Source organism: Callospermophilus lateralis, chromosome 10, assembly GCF_048772815.1.
Source record: "Callospermophilus lateralis isolate mCalLat2 chromosome 10, mCalLat2.hap1, whole genome shotgun sequence".
Lineage (NCBI taxonomy): Eukaryota > Metazoa > Chordata > Mammalia > Rodentia > Sciuridae > Callospermophilus > Callospermophilus lateralis.
The window spans coordinates 11,236,669-11,254,341 of NC_135314.1; the positions used below are offsets into that span (position 1 = coordinate 11,236,669).

At 31.9% G+C, this 17,673-nt stretch overlaps 1 protein-coding gene across 4 annotated transcripts in view; it reads left to right on the top strand.

The window, feature by feature from the left end:
* The window catches only part of Synj1 (synaptojanin 1), an 81,949-nt gene that overhangs the window by 31,392 nt on the left and 32,884 nt on the right, over positions 1-17,673 (top strand). For 2 of the 4 annotated variants that reach the window (XM_076866949.2, XM_076866948.2), the window contains exons 7-13: positions 1,012-1,073; positions 2,672-2,768; positions 3,889-4,058; positions 5,052-5,133; positions 6,704-6,856; positions 8,954-9,119; positions 14,565-14,756. In XM_076866949.2, the coding sequence (XP_076723064.2) occupies positions 1,012-1,073; positions 2,672-2,768; positions 3,889-4,058; positions 5,052-5,133; positions 6,704-6,856; positions 8,954-9,119; positions 14,565-14,756 (922 nt within the window). The remainder of the gene's footprint in view (positions 1-1,011; positions 1,074-2,671; positions 2,769-3,888; positions 4,059-5,051; positions 5,134-6,703; positions 6,857-8,953; positions 9,120-14,564; positions 14,757-17,673) is intronic. The other 2 variants (XM_076866950.2, XM_076866951.2) reach the window with 1 other exon arrangement.

Consider the following 17,673-nt stretch of genomic DNA (forward strand, 5'->3'; position numbering starts at 1 on the left):
AGGGAGAATACTTGATGTTAATATTTCAATTCAGTTTTGAGATTGGATAAGCATATTAGAGATTATTTTCTCTTTTCCTTTCTTTCTTTCTTTCTTTTTTCTTTTTCTTTTTTTTTTTTTTTTTTTGGTCAAACTATATGACTGATATGGCAACCCTCCTTCTATACCTCCTACACTTAGAGTCACTTTGTTCACAGATTAGCAAGAATGAATTCTAGGAAACTTTGATCTTAGCATCTCAGAGAAAAATGTTAAAGTTCAAATTGGTCTTACCTTTATATTTCTTCTGTTAGATCTTCCTCAGTCTTGCCTCATCTCTCTACCACACTCCTATGTGTAGAAAGAGACATTATGAGAATATACAGCAGATAGAAATGTTCTATCTTGTATATTTCATTTAATCCCAAATTTCTAATTCTGAAAAATGTGCTGTTACTCTAACTGCCTGGCTATGAGGTTGACTTGGAAAGGGTCTTTTTCCTGGAAGGAATTATATTTTTAATTCATTGGAGCTTTTGGTGAGGGAGAGGTGATTATGGAGTATTCAGCATAGCAAAGAGAAAGACACATGGACATAGTAGTGGTAGGCAGTTTGGAAGAGCAGTAATTTAGGTCAGGAGATATAAAAATATCATCTGAATCTTTTTTGGAATTGATTATGTAGATCTAAGAGGGCAAGTTATCTATTAACTTACATGGGGCAAGTAGATTGAACTTAAAAATGAGGTAATATATATGAAAGCACTAAATCAATGAAAATTATTATTAGGTGAAAAGTATTTCATAATGGTGTAACTTGTAATTCTTTTTTAATGAGATTGCTTTTTTAGAAATAAAAGGGAGGGGAAACTTTTAGAACTGTTTAGATCTTTTTTTTTTTTAAGATTGTCATCAGCTATTTGATTTACTACTGTGTGTTCAACAAATGGATTGTTACATATTTCAAACAATGATATTTTCTTGTCTACACGTTGGTTTTTGGTGTGATTAAATATATTTTTTTTGTCTAAGGTGGGATCCCATCGTGTCCGTATGTCAAGGGGTTTTGAAGCTAATGCACCTGCTTTTGACAGGTAAGACTCATTATTTTTACATAGTGTTATAAGTTTTGATATTGTTAAGCACTGAGATTACTTGTGTTTACTGAGTGCTTTCAACTCTTTTGATGCCATGTAAAATTCCTCTGACTTCTAATTCAGTTTGAAGACTGTAGTGTTATAACTTCTAGGGGTGGATCTTAATCTTTTTAGCCTTAAGACTTCCATTCTGGGTGCATTGTTCCCTGCTGGCTACTAGCCAAATATAGCTGTTAAGCACTTAAAATGTGACGAGTCCAAACTGAGATGTATTATAAATGTCAAATGTGTGCTTGATTTCACTTAGTATAAAATATCTCAATATTTATTTTATAGTGATTGCATGTAGAAATATTTTAGGTGTGTTGAATTAAATAAAACATTTAATGACCACTGTTTTATTTTAGTTTTCTAAATGTTCCTTCTTGAAAATTTTAAATCACAGATGAAGCTCATGCTTTATTTCTTACATGTGGTATCCCTCTATCTGGTAGTCCCCTTTATCCTCAGGGGATACATTGTGAGACACCCCCTCCTCCCTGGGAATGCCTGAAACCTCATATATCTATTTGTATACTGATTTTTCCTAAACATATATATTTGTGATAAAATTTAGTTTAGACATCAGGCAAGGTAAAAAATTAAGAACAAGATCGAATAAGATAGGACTGTTAACAACAATATACTGTAATAAACAAGTTGTGTAGCTGGGTGTGGTGGTGCATGCCTTATAATCCCAGTAGTTCAGGAGGCTGGGGCAGGAGGATTGCAATTTCAAAGCCAGCCACAGCAACTTTGTGAGGCCCTGAGTAACTTAGCGAGAACCTATCTCAAAATAAAAAGGGTTAGGAATGTGGCTCAATAGTTAAGCACCACTGGGCTCACCACGCCCCCCACACACACACACACAAAAATTAATTATGTGAATTTGGTTTCCCTCTCTCGAAAGAATCAAGACCAATTTTAACAATTTTGGATTGCGGTTGATCTTGAATAACTAAAACTTTTTTATTTTTATTTTTTATTTTTCTTCCTTTATTGCTTGCCTATGTCCCAGAAGCCCAAGGAAAAGGGAAACCACAGATAGGCAAGGACTGCTGTATAGCTTCTGGAATGATTGAAAGTGGAGAGAAAGAAGACTCATATTCAGGGCCTAGTTTTCAAGAGCTATACCTAGTAAGGAGGTCCTTCTAAATGTTTTCAGAGTATGTAATGACCTTACTGTGTAATCAGCCAAGCTGATACCTTGTTTTGTCTGGTGCCAGTCTTCCAGAGTGGAGAGGGGGCTGGATGAGTCCATAACTTCAGCATGGGTGAGAGTCCAAAGTCAGAGAGGAAATTGCATTAACTGAGTTTTCATAAATTCAGAGGTATAAGATTTATACCCAATTTGGCCAATTGTCTGAGTTTAAAATACTGCCACCTAGGTTCTGTTTAATAATGAAGTCTTAATTCTGTGTATGTGTGAGTTTATAGAGATGAACCCAACAACTACGTATAACTGTAAAGCTCCAGTGGGGAAAAAAAAATGGGTTCTGGTTTTTTTGGGTGGCTTATCATTTGACATATGCATATTTCCTTTTTCTCCTCAATAGGCATTTTAGAACACTTAAGAATTTATATGGCAAACAAATAATTGTAAATTTGCTTGGATCTAAAGAAGGTGAACATATGCTAAGTAAGGCTTTCCAGGTAAGTATGGCCATTTCTTCTTTTGTTCTGGACCGTGTCACCTAGAATAGTATTTTTAAAAAATAATACAATAATCAGATTCTCCTAGGATATAAATTATTTCCTAGAGAAAGGTTAGTACTTATTGGAGTCTCTAATTCTTTGGAACCATTAGAGAACAATTTAGACTGTGCTGCTGAAATTCGAATTTTGGAAAGCTTTCAAGACAGTTGTCCTTCTTTTTTAATCTGCTATTTAATTTTTTAGAGAAGCAGAAAAATACCACCCCCCCAAGCAAAAGTGTTCATCTATCATTAGTAGAGAAATATCAGGCAGTTTCCTTCTTTATTGATCGCCTATGTCCCAGAAGCCCGAGTCATTTGTGTACACACAACACTATACCTTCATGTGTAGATGAAGAGAAGACAAGTGAAAGGAACTCAAAAGCCTGGCTTCTCAAGAAAATTACTTTTATTAAGTGCTTATTAAGGGCTGGGGATATAGCTCAGTTGGTAGAGTACTTGCCTCAAATGTACAAGGCCCTGGGTTCAATCCCCAGCACCACAAAAACAAAACAAAATAAATAAATGCTTATTGAATCAATATTGAATTAATATAAATAATGATGTTACATAAAATTATAAACTTAAAATGGTAGAAATCATTTTTTAAAGTTCAGTCTCACGTGTCTAAAAAGTAACCTAGTTATTTGGCTATATTTTAACCTTGTGATATAAGTATTGTTAATAAACAGATTATACTTTAGAATGTGAATTTTTAGTAGTGTACTTTAAAATGTATTATTAAATGAAAGTATAGAAAATTAATCTTTCAGTTCTTGATTCTTTGTGTTACAAAAAGAGAATACTTTGAAATTCTGTAATTAGTATAAATAGTTACTAAATTGTGTTGGAAAATAAAATACTTGTGATTGGAAATAATTTTTCATTTTCTAAATCAGGCCAGAATGTTATTTAAGTTTCCTGGTATTAATTATGTCACTCAGTTTCTCAGGGATAGTATATGAGGTTTTAGGGAATACATGACATTAGGTACCAGCAGGTAATTTTCCATTTTACTGTTAGTGTTAATAAGGTCGTATTTAACATTCAGATTACTATTTGCCTTTTTTACTTTTCAGAGTCATTTAAAAGCTTCTGAACATGCTGCTGATATCCATATGGTGAATTTTGATTATCATCAAATGGTTAAAGGAGGAAAGGCAGAAAAATTACATAGTGTTCTTAAACCTCAAGTCCAGAAGTTTCTAGATGATGGATTTTTTTATTTTGATGGAAGTGAAGTTCAAAGGTTTGACTGCTGGCTTTCTCTGTTCTTTAAATTGAAACTTTGCTATACTTTTAAATTTATTCTTATCTTTGAATTCTTTAATTTCCTTTTTAAAATTAAAGTTTATAATTTAAATATCATTTTTATACTGAATTTTCTATAGAATTCAACAAATAAGAGCACATACTATGGGAGAGGCAGCATAGTCTTATGTTTCAATATTAGTGGCTATGGGAATAGGCTCTGTTATGCGCATTTACATTTGAGGAAATCAAGTCATAGGCTCTAATCTGTTCCAAGTCACATGACTAGGAAGTATTAGAGCTAAGATACATCTGGCTCTAGACCTCTTGCTGTTATCTATGAAACTATTCCATTTTTAAAAAATAATTAATGTGTTAATATTTTTTGACCCTGGTTAAAACTGTTAAGTGCAAATAGAAATAAATGGCATATGCTTACTCTCTGCTTTAGTGTAATTTAAATTTTCAGTTTTGTATGAGCAATAAAGGAAAAAAAGTAAATATTATAGGATTTAAGTTCACAATATAGGTTGAGGTAAACTTTGTGAATAACATTTAAATTTTTAATTTTTTCACCTTTTTAAATTTACTTAGTATCAATGCCTTAGCAATGTTATAGGATAGTCGATAGAGAAGGTAGATCTTAAATTTTCTAAACTTTCCCTGAATATTTGATTATCTTTTAAGTGCAAAGGACTATAGGATTATAAACTTGTATGTTCGTTTAGTTCCAGACTACTGGCCTAATTAAAAATAAGTGTATCATAGATATGTGATAAAGACTATATGGCACAATGTGAACACATTATAGACTCTTCATGGTGACTGTATGGATAGTCATAGCATAATTCATCTTTTTAGTATGTTTGAAAATTGTAATAATGAAAGGGGTGCTATGTTTTAATCATCTCAGTTATTTTAATCAATGCAGTTGTTTTAGTTTTATTTTTGTTGCAAACTAGTTGTATTAACTTTATTGAAACTATTACAGATGCCAGAGTGGTACAGTTCGAACAAATTGCTTGGATTGTCTTGATAGAACAAATAGTGTGCAGGCGTTTCTTGGCCTAGAGGTAAAAAATAAATTAAAATGCATGTATCCTCTACCATATGCCTCTTTGAATGCTTTTATAATACTTATATTTTTCACTAGTTTCTTTTCATAATATAAAAATGAAGTTATGTTTCATTTAATGCATTTCTACTTCTTTTCTAGTCTTTTTTTTTTTTTTGCTAGAATACCTTTTGATTTAAATGTTTTCCTTTATCTGTTCCTCACATTCTCTTTATGTCCCTGTCTGTTTCCCTCTATTCTCTTTGAAAAAATGATTATTTATAGTATTCCAGTAATTCCAAGAAAAAAGAAAAGGAGGGAAAAGGGCATGTTGATTATTTAGATGGATTTTATGACATTGCCACAGGTTTTTTTCATGTTCTGGCTTTAAGTGACTGAATATACTTTCATGAATTCTGAGTAAGCTTATTGAAATACTTAAACTTGCAATGAAAAGTATAACAGGTGTTAATTTGCAGGATCAGTCTTAGCTGACCTTCCACTATTGGAAATTAGATTCAAGAATGTTCCTTGGTACAATATTTGGTTGACTGGTTACAAATTCTAATGCGAAGGTAGGAAAAAACAAACTAATAGTGAAGTAAGATCAGTTTCACCCACTTCCTTGAAAGGGGAAAGTTTAAATGATGAAGGAGCTCTTGTCCTGGGGTTTATTTTGTTTTCCATTCTAGCAAAGAACAACTCTGCTCTAAGTCTTGGGGAATCTATTTACTGTTTTTAATGTTATTTTAGTTTTTGATTCTTATATAATTATGGATAATCACTATACTTAAAATATAAGGTAAAAGAAAACATAAATAGGAGTTAAGTAAAAATAAAAGGCACAGAATTACTGGATTCCAAGTAAGAGAAGCAGATTGGAGAAGGATTTTGTATTGCTTTGACTTTGCCAGATTTCAAGGCTAGAATTCACATAAAGTAATGATCAGAAACTTCTCTGAACACTTGTACTATTTGAGAGGAATTGTGGTAGCCCAAAGCTCCTTAAATTCCTTGCCTGCTGTATTCCTCCTAGTTCTCCTTTGTATATACTATCAGTATAGATTTGATACATAAAAATCTGTCATGACGTATTCAAAGCTGTAACTTATTTTCTTTATTTGTGTGACAATTTAAGAGCAGCTTTCCTTTTGTTTATACTCTCTTGACTTTTATTATCCAAACTTGTAGAATCACATCCAAAAATTAAAGCAACTTTGCTATTTCCATATATATTTGGGAAAACTAGATAAATGTTTTCTGATGAATACTGTTGATTAATTATATCTTTTAGGTGATCAAGGTAAACTAGTCTGATTTATAGGAACACTTGAAGATTAATTTTATCATTTAATCAGAAAGAAGTTTTTATTAATAAAGGGAATATAAAGTTACTTTAGTTTTCATTGGTGTGGCATGTACTTGAAAAATTGAAGTGGTAGAAAACAATAGCCTAGTAAAATGTTCATGTTTTCAGAAACCAGTCTCATTGTCCTATAACTATAAATTTTTATTTGATTCTAATAAGTTCTTAAGAGTCATTAGAATTCATTATTATGTTTATAAAAGATTCTTGTTTGCTGATTTAGATGCTGGCAAAACAGTTGGAAGCTCTTGGCTTGGCTGAAAAACCTCAGTTGGTGACTCGCTTTCAAGAAGTTTTTCGGTCCATGTGGTCTGTGAATGGTGATTCCATCAGCAAGATATATGCGGGAACTGGAGCTCTTGAAGGGAAGGCTAAGGTAGATCCAGATCTATCATAATATTACCAATGATAGTCTTTTATTTTCTCTTAATAAAGCTTTAAAGTGACTTTTTAAAAAACTAACAGATTTTTAAGTTAATAGATATCTACTTTAGAATTCTATTTTATCATGCTTTTGTGCCCTCTTTGATACTTCCTTCTATGGTGGGTGATAATAATTAAATGGAAAAAATTTTTTTAGTTTTGAGAAGGGTACGTATATGAGACTAATTTAATCAGTGATAATCCACTAAGATAGCATGTATTGCTATTTCTATGATTTTTACCTTGAATGTATATTTTACTTTTTTATCCTTTTTATTAATTGTAAAAGTAATTTTTTTTTCTTACCGTGGTCTTCCTAATATAGTATCCTATCTCATATGGCTTTGTGTCCCCTGAACTTGACATAGCACCTGACATTGAATAGATATATGACAAATGCTGAATGGACAAATAAATCCATCAATAATTTATGCAAAACCTACTATTAACATTTCTAGGGCTTTGTTGTTGAGTTTTTGTCCTTCTACTTATTTTTCTTTGAAAATGAGTCTGTCAGAATGTGCCAGAGAAGTACAAGATACGGATTTAATTATAATTCTGATTTTCATCATTATTTTTTGATTGCTGATATTATCTGTAGACTACTTTACCCTTTAGTATTTGGTCCTTATTGTGGAATTTTGGAAGTATATTGGGTTATTTATCATTTTTTATCCTTAAAATAGTGTTTAACTTTTAAGGGATCCTGGTTTCACTTGAATTTATTAATATTTCAGATCTCTAAAATCCCTCAGTATTTAAGGAATAGAAATGAGAACATTTACAACTTTTATAGTTCACATTGAACTTCAATATAGCAATGGAAATTCTGTAAAGACATTTGTCATCTCTGTGTCATTTGAATTTTCCAAATCTGAATTTCTCCTCTTCTGTATCTCATAAAATGCTATGCCTCAACTCAGCAATATTGGCCTCACTTGCAGAGTTTTTTTTGCTCAACTCTTAGGAATAGTTTGCATTGACTTTTAAAAATATTTACTTCTTAAATGCTTCCTATATTTGAAAACCTGAAATTGTTAAACTTTCATTTATTTCTTTTGAATAGACATACTTCTTGCTATTAAAAGCTGATTCTCTACAACTGTTGCTTAAAATAATCTGCTTTTATTGTTTCTTCCATGACTAAGTCAATATATGTACAGAAGTTACATATATTTTCAGTAGACTTTTATCATTTACAATATGTAGATAAAAATATAATATAAAAAAACCTTTTTATATTAAATATACTAGACTGAAATGAGCTAAAATCTAACATCTGAACTGCTCTTTCTTTTCCTTTCTCTGGGTTCCTTTTGCTTAATTGCCTGATAATGTGAATGGTGAGTGTTTTTTCAATATCATTTGTGTATGTTATCATCTGAAGGGAAACAATGTTTTAATGTGAAATTTAAGTAAAAATAGAGTGGCATTCATTTGGTGGCATTGAAGAAAATGACTCTTTATTCTGAAAAGAAGTTTAATTATTGTTATTCCTTTAAAGAAAAGTATATTGCAAATTAAAGTTATTTTTTAAAAGGCAAGAGTTTGGGGGTTTTTGTTTTTATTTTTTGGGTTTTGTTTGTTTGTTTGTTTTGGACAGTCAAAATCTGTAAGATCAAATTGAATCCTCTTTGTGATAACTAACATGCCTAAGTAAAAGATGTATACATTAAAAGTCATAATCACCTCACTGTAGGAATATGTTTTATTATTTTTATGATTTATATTTGTATAGGACAGAAAATGACTCTAAATATACAAACTATATAAGTACACTTCTGGTTATTTCCTTTACTTCTCTGTATCACTACTGGATGTAGTTGTGGCACTTAGCTTTTTTCTTTCTTTGTGAACTGTTATGTGAGAGAAGAAAGGAAATAGTGACATCTTGAGGCCTTTTAATGTAATGGTTGTACCTGCAAAGTAAGGTGATTAGGTCCTTTTTAAACTAAAATCATATGAAACCAATTTATAGTTGCAAAATGTTGACTCAAGTAAAATGAACAGTATTTAGAATGAAAACTCATGCTTCTTTCTCCCTTAACAGGCTGGAAAGTTAAAAGATGGTGCTCGTTCTGTTACCAGAACAATTCAGAATAACTTCTTTGATAGCTCCAAGCAAGAGGCCATTGATGTTTTGCTACTGGGAAACACTCTAAACAGTGATTTAGCTGACAAAGCTCGGGCACTTTTAACTACTGGAAGTTTGCGTGGTATGTGTACTTACTTTATATTTTATTTATTTTATGTAATTTAGAATTGTAAAAGTTGAAGAGGTAAATGTAAACATTAAAACAAATAATATTTAGATCATAGTTGATTAAATAGTTTTGGAAGGAATTTTTATAAAGGTGATTTTTAAAAATTGCATTCTTCAACTGTAGCTTGTCTTTTTAAAATGCTTATACTATTAGTGGTATTATTTAAACAGAAACTGGCCAAATATTTTCTTCTCTAGATTATGCATATTTTTTTCTTAGATAACAAGTGAGGGAGTAAATGATCTTATGTATTACCAACTTTATAATAGGTGAGTTTTCATATAATATTCAGCTAGCACTTATAATAGAGCATTCAATAATCTAATTATATTTTAAATACTTTATTGAAAAAATGAATATGTTGTTTATTTTTCTAATCGCCACCCCCCAAAATTCTGTACTTTGTCTTAACTTTATTGTGATAGTTGGAATAAATATTAAATCACATTAATCAATAATATAAAGTAGTGCTTATTACCGGTCATTAACTGCTATTACTAATTTCAATATTTGGCATAAATATATGGTTTTTAAGATAGCTTTTTATCTTCCATTCTATGTCTTTATTTAAAATCAAAAGAATATGAATTTCTTATGTCAGTGAGCACATAAAAATAGTACTGTAGGAAAACTCAGCATTCTTTATATAGGTAGTAGATTAGTGTTCCTTTTTTTCACCTCTGAGCTTTATTGGTTTATAATTGACAAAATAAATTGGACTTCTTCCATACTTCCACTGTTTTTCCATTTTGACTTTATAGCGCTGTTGACCTTTTTTTTTTTTTTTTTTAACTGTTAGCCCCATATAAACCTTCTAGTGTTTCCTGCTCAAGTGAAGAAAATTGTTCATGCATCAAGTTATGTCCTTTTGTTTAATTATTTGGCCAAATAGGTGATTGTGAGCTCTTAGAATTCCACATAGTGCTCTGAAGGGATTATGGTCAGCTCCTCATGTATCTGTTAGAGGCTAGGGGACCAAGACTGACTCCTCAGACTCTGGGGGAAAAGATCTGGTCTTAGCTACTGCTATTGACTTCAGGCTTTCTTCCTGGCTTTCAAAAGTAGAGACTGACTGATTTATGTTTTGTCACCTCTTTCCACCTGTGCCTGCTTTGATGTGGAGGCATTAATAAGCAACAATTGAAAGTAAGTGGTTGAAGGAAAAGAGCAGCAAAGAACCTAAGTAATTCCCAAACTTGAGCATCAGATTTTTAGTTTCCTGCACATTTTACTAGATGTAAAATATGCCTTTAAAAAATTAGTGCAGTCAGATCTGCTATAACACTTGTTTTGAGACTGGGAATTTGTTCCAATATGGTTGATATATTAGGAATGATTTGAGCATAATGCCAACTTTGCATGAGCTTATGCTTGATTTTGCTGGCAAGCAACATTAGGTAAATGTAGAAAACTGTATCCAATAAAACTGAGATGGTTACAAATAACAAATATGTAAAACACACATACACATAAGCATGTATCTTAACACATCTTCTCTACCCCAATTCACCCTGTGTGTTATGAGCCATACCTATCCTCATCTGGTATTTCAACTGCTCATCCATTTTTCCAATAACCCTCTGCTAGCATTCACAATTATTATGCCCTTTTGATTCCCATTTCTACAAGTTAACTTCATATCTTTTCAAGATGACGTGCATTATTGTAGTATTCATGCACTTTGTAACCTTTTAACATGCATAATACATGCTATTGTGTTTATTAGGTTCCTATCATTTTGGTATGTTACTGTTGAAGTTTTTAGTGTGATGCCCCAACCCTATTTTCCTCATAAACCCCAATTCTCTCTGGGAATTGGCACAATTTTGCATAATGCAGTGATGTTTTTAGAATGTATATATCTTGTTACAGCTGAACTGATAGTACTTATCAACTGGTGAGTCTCAGGAGAAATACTTAAAGGTATGTATTAGAGCAGTACTTTCCATATCTTTAGAGTCTTCACCTTCCTAAGTTTTTGTATTCATATCCTCAAACATGTGCACATGCACACATATACACAAACACAGAAGCAACTGAAAGAGCAGGCTTTGGGCCTTCTGATTGTGAAACAGTGAAGCTGAGTCACTGTAGAATATCCTTTGATGCAGAGGATTTGTATCAGTTATTGTCATCTATTTGTAGTCTTTGGTGTCCTATAGCCAACAGGAAAAAAATCAAGTCATTGAATTGACTTTTTTAAAGAAAAGTGAGATCATCTCAGAATGTTTTATCATAACACTCTGGATTTTAACTGTAACTTGTTGTTTTACTAATGATTCTTTGTTTTCTTCTTGGTGCATCCATAGTTTCTGAACAGACATTACAGTCAGGTACAGTATAGTCAATTGATCTATAAATAAAAGCAACTTTTTCTTTCTTTTTCTAAAGTTTATACTGTACACAAATAAAAAGATGTAATTGGAAATTTTCTCATTTTGTCCTCAGACTCTAACAGGATAAATTGATATTTTGTTTTAATCTGAAAGAAAAATGTTACTTTAAAAGTTAAGTACTTCATTCAGAAGGAGATAAACAAAGTTCTGTTTCTTCTCATATCAATGGCTTGATTCCAATTAAAGATAATTCAGCTAGTTTTAATTTCATTTTTATATTTCTTTAAACAAGCATTGTTAGTTCTATACCTTCCTTTGGATTAATTTCAGAATGCTATCTGTGTTATTTGTGGCTTCTCAACTATGGCAGTCACAGTGGTGAAAAAGCATTGTCACATTTTCTTAGATTATGGATGGCAATATTCATTTTTTGGGGGGGGTGGTAGTGAAGTGTGAACTCAGGGGCACTCAACCTCTGAGCCACATCCCCAGACCTATTTTGTATTTTATTTAGAGACAGGGTCTCACTGAATTGCTTAATGGCTCACTTTTTCAAAGGCTGGCTTTGAACTCAGGATCCTCCTGCCTCCATCTCTTAAGCCACTGGAATTACAGGTGTGCACTACTGCGCCCGGCTGGATGACAATATTCTATAAATACAGACCTGCACTAAAATATGATCTGAAATTGTTTAATTTAAAAACACTAGTATTACTAACAAAGTCAGAAGACTTAAGTACATAATACCTAAAGGTTATTATTTTTCCTGCCTATTTATTCATAGGAGCCCATTTCTTCATTCTTGGACAAGGTTTACGATTTTGTCTTTAAAGATGAATATGTGGCAAAAGAAACAAAAGCAACAAAGCTCATACCAGAAATTTGGCTGAAAATAACATCTTTTCTTCCCCTTGTTAAGATTTGGTATCAAATTACTTAAGATTTGTTTTGCCTAATTTTTCTGAATCTTTTGAGAAGAGTAGAGAAGAGAGCACTTAGCTATGTTTTGGGATCATATAATGATTTTCTGAAATGATGTGGTATTTAGGGATGGACATCTGTTGTTTGAGCACAGATTCATTATTTCTTTAAGTACATTAGTGTATATGTGTGTGTGTGTGTGTGTGTATATTTTACACAAATACACATATATGTATGTGTATATATATTACCTTATTCCATTTAAAAACCAATTTGACTTTATTAATTTATACAATGCCACAACCTCTTTTTGTTCGTGCTATTCATTATTCTCTTGCTTAATATTTCAAGTTATACAATCATAGAATGTATTTCAGTGTAGAATGTATTTTAGAAGCTCTTTTCACAGAAGTAACAATGGCAGTGACTTTAATGATGAAGACCAAAGATAAACCATAGTAATAGAGAATGATTTTTATACAGGTACAGTCAGCTTTCAATTAACCATACCAACAGGCCAAAACAAATAATCTGATTTTATTACTGTCCAAATACCTCTTCAGGTAGTCAAATCACTGGCAAGAGGGTGAGAAATATATATCTACTGCTGGAACAATGGGGATATGCTTATTAACTGAACCAACAGTTCTTTCACTAAAACTATATTCATAATAATCCTAAAGCATTATAATCCTTACTGTTTCCACTTGCATTTTATCAGTAGACTGATACTTCATAATATCATAGTAATGTAAGATTATATGGTAAAAGGTGAAATAGTTTTGATTTCCTTTTTCTCTTACCAGTTAACTGCCAATTAAGTGCAAATATTGTGGTTTTAGGTTGAGGTACTGTTAAAGTTCTATTTTTAAGTGCCAAGAAGTTCATTAAAATGGGGTGTAGGCTTAGAAGGGCAAGATAGATGATACACCAAAAAATAAGCAAGAAGAGAGGCTGAGGATTCAAAATGTATTGAGCATTCGTTTTGCAATTTTGTATTTTATTTTGTTGCTAGGGATATTTCAATAAACAAGACCAACCTTTTTTCTGTTGTCATGAAGGGAGATAGCTACACAATGAATAAATAAAATACAGGTTGAATATCCCTTATCTAAAATGGTTGGGGCAGAAGTGATTCATATTTCAGAGTTTTGAAATATTTTCATAGATTTACTGCTTGAGTACCCTAATCGGAAACTCCAAAATTTCAACTGCTTCAAAATCCTAACCTTTTTGAGCATCACATTTGTGCTCAAAAATTTCTGGATTTCAGATTTTCAGATTGGAGTTGCTCAACCTGTACATAGTTTGTAAGTGGTAGATGCTAGAGAAAAAAACAAGCAATAGAGGATAATGGAAGGTCAGGGGCAGACAGCAGTTTTAAATAAGGTGGTCAGGGATGACCTCATTGAAAAGACTTTAAGGAGGTGCGGTGAGAGCTTTGCAGGCAGTGGAAATGGCCAGGACAAAGGCCCTATGGTAGGAGTAGACCTGGTATCTTTTTGAAACAGTAGGAGGCCCGTGGCAGAGCAGTGAGTGAAAAGGAGAAGGTAGAAGGATTAGATAAATTATTTAGGGCCTCATGGACCATTGCTAAGGACTTTTGTTTCTATTTCATTTTCAGGGATTTTATTTTCAGCTGTCTCATATCTTCCATAATATATATTTTTGCCATTATTCATCAAGCTACCTGTCAGTAGCAAAAATCTTAAAAATAAATGCTCTTAAATGTTTTTGTTTGAGGAGAAATAAAGTATAAGTTTTTACCAGCCTCTTCATAAAAATTGTTTAAAGTCCAGTTACTGTATTCCTAAAAAGGTTCAATTTGTAGATTTTGTACTTTGTAAAACAGTATGTGTTTCATTGTTTATTATGCATGTTGTATGTTGCTGTAATGATTTTGTAATAGTTTTTTAACTTTGGCTATTATATTTGTTTTTATTAATTTTTTTTAAAAAGTGTGTTGCTTAATTGCCTCAAGCTGGGCTTTGCATTCAATGCTGGATCATTTTTATGCCTGTGCATGTATCTTATTTGTGCTTGTGATGATAATTACACTTTTCATATCTCAGTTATGAAAATAAATTTTTATAAATGGCATAATGCAGCTAAAATTTTGTTGTGTTTTGTTTTTGATTAGCATCTTCAAAAGTACTAAAGAGCATGTGTGAGAACTTCTACAAGTATTCAAAACCCAAGAAAATTAGAGTATGTGTCGGAACCTGGAATGTGAATGGTGGGAAGCAGTTTCGCAGCATTGCTTTTAAGAATCAGACGCTCACTGACTGGCTTCTTGATGCACCCAAGTTAGCTGGCATTCAGGAGTTTCAAGGTTGGCTTTTTATTAAGTGGTCTTAATTTTAAAATCTGACTGGTGATTTGTTGATTTAGGAAACAAATGTAGTGCTTGATAATGTGCATTAATTTTAAAAATAAACTTTGGCTTCCTTTATAAATTTGAGGGCCAACATTTTTATAGGTCAAATCTACCTCTTTTTTATTTCTATACCTTTTTTATCTTTAATAGTTGAGTTTTGAAATAGGGTTTGATGTAAATAGATATCATTGAAGGTAGTCACACACATGTAAGAGAAACTAGTCCTGTTTTATTCTTTTGTTTTTTTAATTAAATGATAGTAGAATGCATTACAATTCTTACTACACATATATATACACATATACAGCACAATTTTTCATATCTCTGGTTGTATATAAAGTATGTTGATACCAATTTGTGTCTTCATACATATATTTTGGTTAATGATGTCTGTTTTAATCTTTTAAACTGACATGAACAAAGATTATTTTGTAACTGATAATTTGAATATTATTCTTCAAGAATAATATGCCTAATTTTTTGATTCTAGTTCTCTGTTTAATTCCTATGGTAAGAAATATCAGGGTGGGTTATAAGTAGGCTTACAAAACTTACTGTAATATTTGTTGGCACTTTATAAATTACTTATACTGGTTTTATCCTTGTAAAAGCCTGCTTGTCATTCACTGTAGATTCTCTGCCACCACGCTGTAAGTGACCAAATGAGGATGCTTTCATTATGATTCTCATTAGAAAAAGGAATTTAAGAACTTAATTTTTTAAAAAAATCAAATTACTTTGAAAAATAATATATAGGGTCACCTCTTTAAAAACCTCTGTTCCTGCTGATGGGCAGAATCACAGCTTCTGGGACAGGAGTTCCCTGTGTTTCTCCTTTGCTAGCAAAGCAATAAAACTTTTTTTCCTTTTTCTCAAAAAAAAAAAAAAAGTATATAATGAACAATGTTATATATGAAGGTTATGAGTACAAAAAGTAGTATTTTTTTTCTTTCTTTTTTTTTTTTTTTTAGTCTTTTTAAATTTATTTTAATCCTGTCTTAATCACTGGGATTTTCCTAAAACTTTTTAATAAAATGCCCTTTTTTGCCTAATTTAATCCAAGCTGGAAACAGAAGAAATAATAATAATAATAATAATAATAATAATAATAATAATAATATAACTAACACTGTAATTCTACATAATTTACAGATGCTTATTTAGTGTTAGACTATTATGTTAACATTATTCCAGCTTTATGGATGAGGAAACTGAGATAGAAAAGTGGAAATAACTTGCTCTTGGTCATATAGCAGTAATGGCACAAAGAGGGTGTAAATTAAGGCAGCTTGGCTCCACAATGTGTATGCCATGTCTCAATGGATGTGTGAACTTAGGCAAGTTGCATAGGTTCTCCAAAGCCTCATTTTCCTGTCTGTAACAAAGATAATTTTCTGTCTTATATAAGTTGTTTGTGTGGTAGCTCCATGAGATATGATGCAGGTTTGAGCTTGGCATGTAATAATAGTTAAAACTTTTTTATTTTTCAATATTAGTTCATAACATTTTAGGCTCATTTTAGCTATTTTTCCTTATTTTTAATATGGAGTTCCCCAAAGTACCCCAGGACTGCTTATCTGAAGTAGCTTCCATTCTTTTTTAGTTCTTTCAGATTCAAAAAGGATAATAGCTGAGACAGAGTGATGTATCTTAACCCCTGGTTCTCCTCTCTTTTTCCTGGATTACATTCATGTAGGAAATAGCAAAAAGGTTCAAATTCGAATATGAAAAATGCCTCCCAGCTGTTATCTCCAAAATTTGAGTTTCTCAGCCACTTTATTCGTTATGTCTTTTCTTAATAAATCTTTTACCTCTCCAATTTTGATTCACTTTAGCTTTTAAGAAGTGATAATAGTTTCTCTATTGTCCATGACTAAAATGTAAGATTCTTTCAAAATGTTACTTAAGGGTTTCCAAGAGTAATAATCTTTTTAAAATTTTTTTATTTGTTCTAATTAGTTATACATGGTAGCAGAATGCATTTAGAATGCATTCATTGTACACAAATGGAGCACAACTTTTCATTTCTCTGGTTGTACATGATGTAGAGTCACACCACATGTGTAGACATACATGTAACTAGGATATGATGTCCATCTCATTCTGCCATAATTCCTGCCCCCTTACCTCCTTCCTTCCCATCCCTCCCTCCCCTTTGCCCAATCAAAGTTCCTCCATTCTCCCCACCCCCCATTATGTGTCAGCATACACTTCTCAGAATATTTGGTCTTTGGTTTTTTGGGATTGGCTTACTTTGCTTAGCTTGTTATTCTCCAACTCCATCCATTTACCTGCAAATGCCATAATTTTATTCTCTTTTAATGCTGAGTAATATTCCATTGTGTACATATACCACAGTTTCTTTATTTATTCATCTGTTGAAGGGCATCTAGGTTGCTTCCACAGTTTAGCAATTGTGAATTGTTCTGCTATAAACATTGAAGTGACTGCATTATTGTACTATGCTGTTTTTAAGTCTTTAGGATATAGACCAAGGAGTGGGATAGCTGGGTCAAATGGTGGTTCCATTCCAGGTTTTCTGAGGAATCTCCGTACTGCTTTCCAGAGTGGTTGCACCAAATTGCAGTCCCACCAGCAACTCATGAGTGTGCCTTTTCCCCACATCCTTTCAACACTTATTGTGGCTTGTATTCTTGATAACTGCCATTCTGACTGGAGTGAGATGAAATCTTAGAGTAGTTTTGATTTGCATTTCTCTAATTACTAGACACATTGAACATTTTTTATGTATTTGTTGATCAATTGTATTTCTTAAAGAATCAAGTTTAAGACGTAGTAGAAAGTAAATTTAAAGTAATGTTACCTTTTGTATGAATTAGTTAACTCAAAACACAAAAAGCAGATTTTTTAT